Source organism: Olea europaea, unplaced genomic scaffold, assembly GCF_002742605.1.
Source record: "Olea europaea var. sylvestris unplaced genomic scaffold, O_europaea_v1 scaffold2920, whole genome shotgun sequence".
NCBI lineage: Eukaryota > Viridiplantae > Streptophyta > Magnoliopsida > Lamiales > Oleaceae > Olea > Olea europaea.
Genome location: NW_019247781.1, coordinates 52,153 through 63,195, shown reverse-complemented (window position 1 = coordinate 63,195; position 11,043 = coordinate 52,153). Strand labels below are relative to the sequence as shown.

The window sequence follows — 11,043 nt, the reverse complement described above, 5'->3', positions numbered from 1 at the left end:
TCTCCTCCGTTTGTTGTTTATGGTCGAGGGAAAGAGAGAAATAATCTGCTAATTGCATTTCCTTCTCCAAAATTGCAGTGACTTTGCCATTGGCAAGGGCCCCCGTTGGGATGGTCGGTATTGATGTCACAGTTGGCCTCAGACTGAATGACTGAAATTATAAAACAAACAATCATGCTGGGGTGCCAAATGAATTTTGACACCCCGGTTGACCTACACTCACAATCAAGGTGGGTAGGGTGCCATTTTTCACATTTTTTATTCTCATGAGGTTGGCGGGGGTCCCATACCAATGTGAGTGTAGGTCAATCGGGATGTCAAAATTCATCTGGTACAATAGCTTAATTCTAAAACAAAAGTGGAAGCGCGGGTCAGTGCTAGACGAATTCATTAAATGAAGCACGCAGGCAGTGTTCGTACAAACATGGCCTCAGTTGAGGGCCATCATACCATTCAACAATATTTATATTTATTAAAAGAAGAGAAAAATTTATGCAAAGCCATAAGAAACTGCAAAAGTCGAGAGCTATAACAAATACAAAGAAATAAGACATGAAAACAATATGCTTACGATAAAATAAAATAAGTCAATATTATAGTCAATCTGCGCCAGGTAGCAGATGTCAAGAAATTTTTACAGAGAAAAAGATACCAATTGGCAACAAGAAACACGCAAATATATGATATGAATAGAAAGCAATATGCATCTTTGTCTAATTCTCGACTATATTTTAGAGGTTCTATAGGCAAGTACTTGGACTAAATGCGCAACTCATGAGAAAACCCCACTGCAGATATTGTATATCTAAATCTGATACATCCATTTAGAAGGTTCATAATCTATAAATTTATCATTTTTTCCATATACTTGTCTGCACGACATAGTACCGCTAGGCCTCCAGGATAATGAAATCTATAAAACATCGCAATAGTTAATGGCAAATGCTAACTCAACTTTGTCCGAATCTGATGCAAAGTTGTCCTTTTCATCCATACTCTGGCCATTTACGGCCTGACTAGCTTCTCTTCCTTCATTTAGCTTCTGTAATTCCGAATGCTGCATATAAGAACATGAACAGTTACAAATTTATGTCTGAAAAAATGTTTGCATATCTTGTTCCATCAGCTTCTCAAAAAAAAAAAAAAATAATAAATAAAAAATAAAAAAAAATGAGAGAGAGAATTTGATCTCTTGATCAATGGGGGATGGCTTAGTTTGCTGAGGGATTGTAGATGCCAAAACCTTTTGATCAAATGCATGGTTAGGGGCTTGAATACCATGAGCTGTGCCATCCTCTACATCATCTAAATATAGATTCATGGCCCACCACTGCAGCGGAGGGAGAGGTGAAGGAGGAGGGCTAGGTTCAAATTATAGTTCTGGAAGACCATTTTTAAGGAAATAATTTCTCTGTTCTTCCTTGGTTGAATGATTTATAGAGTCAATACTTGGAAGATCGAACAACTAGCAAAGCTGAGAATTTTCTGCAACGTTTTCAGTAAATGAATTTTGAAGGGTTTTGGGTGTGAAACAGTGTCAAAACAAAATACCCAACAAGCATTAGCTCTCCCTGAAAAGTAAGTGATCCAGCCGCACCTTCCAGTATGGCCATCTTGTTACGACTTCACTCCAATCATTAGCCCTGTCATAGGAATTAGAAAAAAATGGTTATTTTGTATACCTATAGTTATTATTGGTACTTCTTCGATTCAAACCAAGGTCATCATTCCCTTTGGTTTGCAAAAACAAAAAATTATTCTGAGGGTTTACTCTGCAGTAGCAAATGCTAGTTACAATATAGGTTCCAATGAAGGAATTCTCAGGGATCTCTTCCTGGCCTGTCCCATGTTCTAGAATTGTTGAAACGGACTCTGATAATGAGATTCTATGCAAAGCATCATAGAAATCATGGTCCTTGCTACTGGGAGATTTGCCAGACTCCCACTGCTCAGAATTCATTACTGAGTGATGGCTAAGACGATCATCTGACATAGAAGGAGGAGATCTATAGAATGTATCATCATCTGAGTCCAAACCAACACTGTACTGTGCAATGGATGGTTCTGGGACCAACTGAAACAAGGGAAGGGTGTCTTTGCTGCTTTAATAACTACTATTACCATCACGAAACTTCAATTTCCGGTTGGAAGTCTCAAAGCCATCTATTGGCTGGAAAGATATATTCAAATGCTCAAGTGGTGGAGATGAAGAAGGTAACGTAGAAGGAGATTTACCACCAAATAAGTCTTTAGTCTTCCCTGGGAATGTTTGATATGCGAACTTTTAACGATTTTTATGCCCAAACACAACTGTTCTCAGGTAGCTGTCATGGTCAGAAATTTCATCTCCGCCAAGTGACAGTTTTTCTTTATGTCCATTTAAAATTATTTTATTACCAATTTCAAACATCCAAGCTGCACTTCGGCTATTCTCCTGCCACGCTGTGGTAGCTTTGACATTTAAATCAGCAGGCAAATCCTTGCAAGATCTCTCCCTTAGAGATAAATAATTTTCTTTATAATCTTGGCAAGATGTGAAGCAACCCATATCAGAGCCCCATTTGACAGCCATTGAGTTCTCCAATTTATTGGGTTTCCATTTATCTCCATCACCACCAAAATTATTGCTCTGACTAAGGGTACTAATTTTGGCATTTCTTTCGGCCACAGGATCTTGAGCTAGAGCATTCAGTACACTAAAATCTGGAGGCTTCGATGGCTCCAGTCCTAGCAAGCCACCACTTGACCAGAACTTAACTGAAGTAACATTTGAAGGTTTTGGTGGAGGTTTCTGAGACTCATGACTGCTCATTGGCATTCCTCAATTATCCTCTATGAAGTTAGATGATTATCATTCGCTTAAAACAGTTCCTGTGTTTGGGCAATCAACATTTTGGGGACAGCCTGTTTCCAAAAACTTGCTAGTCATTTGAAGGGCTAGTAAATGGGCATTATCCTTGGAGGAGATTGAGTTAAATTTATCCTCTTTTGTAACTTCGTCAGTGTAACAAGAAGCAGCCGGAGGAGTGTCCGGAAACACTGAAATGGCATTACATCCATAACTATCATTGTTCAGAGAACCATTATCCATAAAATTGGATTCAAAATTCGACGAGTGACAGTTAATAGGTCGCGTTCCAATCCCAAACGATCCATCGTCTATTTGCTTATTATCCAATTTATTGTAATGCAGTGTGCCAGTACTTGCTTTGTCAAGCAGTCTACATCAGTTTCGGGCTCTGACTCAATGGCGTTAAGTGCGTCCATATAATGATCTGTTTCACTTTCAATGTCATCAAGCTGTGTATCACAAGGCTTTGATGATGGTACATTGTGATTATGAAGCTGGGCATCCATTTGGTCTACAGATCTGAAATTAACTGCTTCATCTCTCTCTGGGTCATCAATCTAGATATCACCAGGCATTGTTGTTGGCACATCGTGATTATAATGTTGGACATCCATTTGGTCTATAGATCCAAAATTAAGTGTTCCATCCCCATTAATATAATTAAGATGGATATTATCAGGCTTTGACGTTGGCACATAGTGACTAAAAATTTGGATATCCATTTGGTCTACAAATCCAAAATTAACTGCTCCACCCCTGTCAATAGCATTAACTTGAATATCACCAGAATTTGACGTTGGCACATCATGGTTAAAAAGTTAGACTTCCATTTGGCTAGCAGTTCCAAAACTAACTGCTCCACCTGTATGGGTATCTAGGTCAAAATTTATGGCGCTCCAGCGTATCTGTCTTCTCATCCCAAGTAACAGAAGGTGAATAATAGGAACCCAACCATCTCTCCCAAAGCCCAGGCTTAAGGGTGGTTGAACCCCACAACTATTAGACCTTAACAATACCCCACGGCCCAAATCCGACGTCCACGGCTGCCCACTCCAAGACAACCTTGGTTTTACCCGGCCGGCCCTTCTTTAGCTGCTGGTATTTGGCACTTCGCTTGGGTTGCCCCTTCCCGGATTCAAACCTATGACGTAGGTCTGCTCTGATACCAATTGATGGGAACCCAACCATCTTTCCCAAAAGCCCGGGCTTAAGGGTAATTGAATCCCACAACTATTAGACCCAAACAATAAACTACATCTAGTTTGATCTGCTGATAAATAGTCTTGACTATCATCATCCGCATCAACACCCTTTTCCTCAAGAAACTCATAATCAAGAGAATAAGTCAAGTTTTTTTAATGAAGAAGAAAAGGACTCTTTAGATTCTCGTTCTTCAAGTTGCATGGAATACGTTGGACGGAAAACACATTCCATGTAGCCTGATCCATTTCTTGAATCTAAATTTGGCTGCTCCTCCACATATGATTTTAATGTAGCATAAAATGTGGGCACTGTTTGAAAAGGAGAAGTTTGCCCTTCGACACTCGGTTAAGTGAATCGCATTCTGCAATGTTTTGATCATCCAAACATAATTTTTAATGAACTATAATCACTGTATTTTCAGATGAAAAAATGAAAATCATATGCTAGTGGCCTTGTATTAGTCGCTCATTTCATCATTTTTACTTTGCTTTGCCATTTTCCAATCCAGAGTATAAAATGGAAATACCTGCCACTGTGATTGAAAATGATGCATCTCGCGATACTTTTCTACTCCTGGCCCATGATCCTTTTATATGTTCAATTCACGGCATGCATTAGTATATTAAATTCATATTTCCCTCATAAGAAGCTAAAAATGAATAATTACCAATATTAACATGATACGAGGATTAATACTTATGGGGACTGTTTTCTTTTGCCATTGTTGGCTTACATACACAAGCTAATCAAGAGAATTGTTACATTTCTTGATCTTAGACTCATAAATAAGTGAATATACACATATAAGACCTATTGAATAAATGGTCAATTAGAAGAAATTTATTTTTTAACATAAAATAATATTTTATAAAATCTCAGTTGAGAACACTAGTGAATTACTGGCTTCTTCTTTTCTGAAATGCAAAAATGGTCACCAGAACAAAGATATACATCTGTCAACCTTGTAATAATAAAATCACCTGATCGGATAACATCAAGCCCCTAAATGGAATCGAAAAGGAACCGTCTTACAATTTTCTTATTACTGTCAGATAACGAATTTATCTAATAACTTTGACTGGACCAGGGAACTTCGTTTCATATTTGATGAAAAACTCCGACGTACCATTGTCTTGGGATAGAGGGTTTTGAAGATCAACTGTCAGCCTTGTAACAGAACAATCACCAAACCAAATAACATCAGGTCCCTAAAAAAGACAAGGAACCTGCTGTCTTGCAACTTTCTTATTACTGAGATAACGAATTTATCTAATTACTTTGACAGGACCTGGGGACCTCATTTTATGTTTGATGAACTCCATTGCATCATTGTCTTGAGAAAGGAGCTTTCAAGATCTTACTCTACTTTTGACTAAATATGAAGTCGACTATAATGAAAGCAAGATTTCTAAAGCTGGAAACCACATTTTATCCATACCAGGAGTTCAAAAATTCTTATAAATCTTGTGTATATTTCATTATTTCCATAAAGCTATAAAGCGAAAGTAATTTCTGACCTGCTCCAGTACCCTTTTGGTCATCTAGTACTACGCCTTATAGTGAACCTTTCGGATTTAGCCTATGTTTGGCTCATATTTATAAATAGTTTATAATCACTCAATCCATTTTTTATCCACACATTTCGAAGAACCTACAAGCAGTACCGACTTATCCACCACTCATTTTTATTTATTTATAATTTAAACCGTTTATAAACACTTCAAACACGTGGAAGAAATAATTTATTGCAATCATCCCAGTTTAGGGGTGTAAAACAAGTAGAGACAAATTCTTTTAAGAGTTGATGCATCTGTTAAGATTTGGGGTTCATCTTAATGAGGTCAACCTTGTTAAGAGGAGTGGTCCAAGATCTATTTAAGTTAATTAATATTTCGGTATTTAACAGATGTGGGATTTATTCCCTTAACATGCCCCGCAAGATGGTGACTCTTTTTGAGCAGACCAATCTTGAAATCCGTGTGCTCATTTTTGAGATTTAATCGGATCGAATAACTCGTTAGAGCTTACTGGGCTCTGATACCATGTTAAAATTTGGGGTCCATCTTAATGAGGTCAACCTTGTTAAGAAGAGTGACCCAAGATCTATTTAAGTTAATCAATATTTCGGTATTTAACCGATGTTGGATTTATTCCCTTAACAGCATCAAGCATACCAGGATTCTGCGACCCTTTTTATCTTTGGGAACTTTTATCAGTACGTGCTTCACCATCCCTTGCTGAATCTCTTTTAAAGAAAGTTGGATCTGAATACCTTTTCAAGCAAGATCCAGGGCCACCAGGGTCTAACCTGAGACATAAAACACAAACTCCAGAAGAAAGACGAATAGAGAGGAACAGGAGACTGGAGACATATTAAGATATGTCCGTACTTACTAAGCAAATGCAGACGTGGAAGGCCATGACAGTCTTCTTAAGAATCCATAATGAATTTGGGCATGTCACTGTTTACAAAATGATTTTGGAGACACCGGATGAGAGGATGCCAATTGGAATCTGCAATTAGCTTTTCTCATGAATCATGAATATTTAGAGTAACACTGTTTGAAAAGGAGAAGTTTGCCCTTCGACACTCGGTTAAGTGAATCGCATTCTGCAATGTTTTGATCATCCAAACATAATTTTTAATGAACTATAATCACTGTATTTTCAGATGAAAAAATGAAAATCATATGCTAGTGGCCTTGTATTAGTCGCTCATTTCATCATTTTTACTTTGCTTTGCCATTTTCCAATCCAGAGTATAAAATGGAAATACCTGCCACTGTGATTGAAAATGATGCATCTCGCGATACTTTTCTACTCCTGGCCCATGATCCTTTTATATGTTCAATTCACGGCATGCATTAGTATATTAAATTCATATTTCCCTCATAAGAAGCTAAAAATGAATAATTACCAATATTAACATGATACGAGGATTAATACTTATGGGGACTGTTTTCTTTTGCCATTGTTGGCTTACATACACAAGCTAATCAAGAGAATTGTTACATTTCTTGATCTTAGACTCATAAATAAGTGAATATACACATATAAGACCTATTGAATAAATGGTCAATTAGAAGAAATTTATTTTTTAACATAAAATAATATTTTATAAAATCTCAGTTGAGAACACTAGTGAATTACTGGCTTCTTCTTTTCTGAAATGCAAAAATGGTCACCAGAACAAAGATATACATCTGTCAACCTTGTAATAATAAAATCACCTGATCGGATAACATCAAGCCCCTAAATGGAATCGAAAAGGAACCGTCTTACAATTTTCTTATTACTGTCAGATAACGAATTTATCTAATAACTTTGACTGGACCAGGGAACTTCGTTTCATATTTGATGAAAAATCCGACGTACCATTGTCTTGGGATAGAGGGTTTTGAAGATCAACTGTCAGCCTTGTAACAGAACAATCACCAAACCAAATAACATCAGGTCCCTAAAAAAGACAAGGAACCTGCTGTCTTGCAACTTTCTTATTACTGAGATAACGAATTTATCTAATTACTTTGACAGGACCTGGGGACCTCATTTTATGTTTGATGAACTCCATTGCATCATTGTCTTGAGAAAGGAGCTTTCAAGATCTTACTCTACTTTTGACTAAATATGAAGTCGACTATAATGAAAGCAAGATTTCTAAAGCTGGAAACCACATTTTATCCATACCAGGAGTTCAAAAATTCTTATAAATCTTGTGTATATTTCATTATTTCCATAAAGCTATAAAGCGAAAGTAATTTCTGACCTGCTCCAGTACCCTTTTGGTCATCTAGTACTACGCCTTATAGTGAACCTTTCGGATTTAGCCTATGTTTGGCTCATATTTATAAATAGTTTATAATCACTCAATCCATTTTTTATCCACACATTTCGAAGAACCTACAAGCAGTACCGACTTATCCACCACTCATTTTTATTTATTTATAATTTAAACCGTTTATAAACACTTCAAACACGTGGAAGAAATAATTTATTGCAATCATCCCAGTTTAGGGGTGTAAAACAAGTAGAGACAAATTCTTTTAAGAGTTGATGCATCTGTTAAGATTTGGGGTTCATCTTAATGAGGTCAACCTTGTTAAGAGGAGTGGTCCAAGATCTATTTAAGTTAATTAATATTTCGGTATTTAACAGATGTGGGATTTATTCCCTTAACATGCCCCACAAGATGGTGACTCTTTTTGAGCAGACCAATCTTGAAATCCGTGTGCTCATTTTTGAGACTTAATCGGATCGAATAACTCGTTAGAGCTTACTGGGCTCTGATACCATGTTAAAATTTGGGGTCCATCTTAATGAGGTCAACCTTGTTAAGAAGAGTGACCCAAGATCTATTTAAGTTAATCAATATTTCGGTATTTAACCGATGTTGGATTTATTCCCTTAACAGCATCAAGCATACCAGGATTCTGCGACCCTTTTTATCTTTGGGAACTTTTATCAGTACGTGCTTCACCATCCCTTGCTGAATCTCTTTTAAAGAAAGTTGGATCTGAATACCTTTTCAAGCAAGATCCAGGGCCACCAGGGTCTAACCTGAGACATAAAACACAAACTCCAGAAGAAAGACGAATAGAGAGGAACAGGAGACTGGAGACATATTAAGATATGTCCGTACTTACTAAGCAAATGCAGACGTGGAAGGCCATGACAGTCTTCTTAAGAATCCATAATGAATTTGGGCATGTCACTGTTTACAAAATGATTTTGGAGACACCGGATGAGAGGATGCCAATTGGAATCTGCAATTAGCTTTTCTCATGAATCATGAATATTTAGAGTAACTATTCATGCTGCTGTAAATTTAAAAATCTGGGGAAAAGGGCAGGTTGGGCACCTGCTGTTAATATTAAATTTCTTTAAATAAAATCAAAAATGCCATCTGGCTACTGTTTTCCACAAACATATTTTGTGAGACTGAAAAAAAGGGAAAAAAGTGGGAATGCCAATTAGAAACAACTATCCAGCTAGTTCCTAGAATTACCATTTCAATCTCTAAACAGAGGAAAAACATTCTAGCATGAATTTGAAATACACACCAATGCCCATTTGACAAACACCACTGTCACCACAGCTCCGTAACAGTCTGCCTCTACTCATCACCACCTCTCTCTCCATCTACGTCTCTCCCTCCCTCTCTTGGTAGTGGATTTTCTGGACCAATCTTACTTGTAGGCTTTCCCTTTTGGCAACAAAACAGTAGAATAGGAAAAGGACATTCCATCAGCAATTCAAGTCAAACTGGATTCTAGCCGGAGTGGCCTTTCGATTCTTGCAATTCAGCAAACCAAAAGGGGCCTGGAATGGAAACAGGCTGTCTACCCTGACCCAGAAACATAAAGGTGATGAAATGTCAAAACATATACTAGCCGTACCAGCTATATAAGCATAATGTAAATGGCTCCTTTGAGCCAATACAGCATTCTCAACTGGAGAAAGTGCAGCTTCAATACGTTGCAAACGAGCCATTAATTTATGGCTACTACGTGATGTTATCATCAGTTCCCCCTGTAAGCCATGAAAAACCTCTGCTGTAAATCTATAAATTTAGAAGAGGTTATCTCAGTTTATGTTGTTTTAACTTTTAATGTCGGAAATTCATAAATAACAAGAGCTTTCCATTCTAACCAAACTTACACAAGCACTCAAGGCATAGCCGAGTACAGAACAAGAATGTCAAATTTTGCGTATTCAACTGACAGTCAGAAGCAATAATACAAATTCAAGTGTAATGTGATTATTTTCTCGAATTTCAGAAAAAATCTTGTACTACAATACGAAGTAGCAGCAACTTATATGGAAAACAAAATTCTCAAAATTAGACCAAATTCCAGCACTTAGCTTGAAGAAAAACGAAGCAATATACAGCTAGAAGAGTTCAAAGTTAATGAAATTTGAATTTTTAGGGAGAGAACTGTTTCAACCTGTAATATGAGCAAAATCTCGCACTAGATTATAAAGTAGCAGTAACCAATGCAAACAAAATTAGACAAATTGAAGCATAACATAGCAAACGACAGCTTTAAGAGTTCAAATTTAATATTCGAATTTTCAAAAAGAGAACCATTTCAACCTAACATGTCCAATTGCGAAAAAGAAATAGACATTCTCCGGAGAGAGTTGCCAAAACAATTACTCAGCAAGATATCCGAGTTGACGTAAGATCCCAACGAGACCAGCTACGGCAATGCCGTCGAGCACTTCCTTGGGATCCTCCTTGTTCGCCTCTCTGTACAACTCCAGAGCTCCGAGTCCGTATTCATTCCTTATCTCCACTCTTACCGACGGCATCGTTTTGCTTTATACAATTACATTCTCACAAACACAACCCCACACATGCAACGACGAGAAGATTAACAGAGCCTCAGGATTCGAGACTACATTAACTAAATGAATCAAATGTGTAATCAATCATAGAAATTAAATAATGAAATTATGACAAAGAGAAAAAGAATACAACTTGAAGAGAAAAATCAATTAGGTAGAGGGATTGCAGCAGCTTAACAGCCGGGAAGGTGAAATTTGACTGAAATTTTTCACAGGAAATCACCCTTCATTTTATGTGCATGTTTGATTACGATTTTTCATCACCAAAAATTAATTTTTTGACCTCATTTTTTACTCTCTCCCGCCAGATGCAACCCATTTTTTCTCTTACGGTAAGAGAATTAATTTTCATAATTTTCTATGGACTTGTTCGTAGGGATTTTAAGAATTAATTTTTTGATAGTTAGTAGAAAATTGGGAGTCATCTGTGAGAGAAGAAATAAAAAATAACTACTAAAATAATGAAATAACGGTCAAAAAATTAATTTTTCGAAATGAAAAATCACTCCCAAACGAGATCTAAACAAGATATATTTGTTTCGCAATGCCCAGCCCCAAACCCCATTTAAATTAAAATTCATTTTTTTTTCTTCTTATCAATCACACATTCTCCAATAAAATAATATTATACGTAAACCTAA

General features: G+C 36.9%; 1 protein-coding gene across 1 annotated transcript; it reads right to left on the bottom strand.

Moving 5' to 3' along the window:
• Window positions 1–775: 775 nt before the first annotated feature.
• Window positions 776–3,474, bottom strand: LOC111384464. The gene is made up of 2 exons (XM_023008742.1): window positions 1,244–3,474; window positions 776–1,057 (listed from the first exon to the last, which is right to left on the bottom strand). The coding sequence occupies exon 1, from the start codon at window positions 2,816–2,818 to the stop codon at window positions 2,285–2,287; it is 534 nt and encodes a 177-aa protein (XP_022864510.1). The 5' UTR covers window positions 2,819–3,474; the 3' UTR covers window positions 776–1,057; window positions 1,244–2,284.
• Window positions 3,475–11,043: the final 7,569 nt, after the last annotated feature.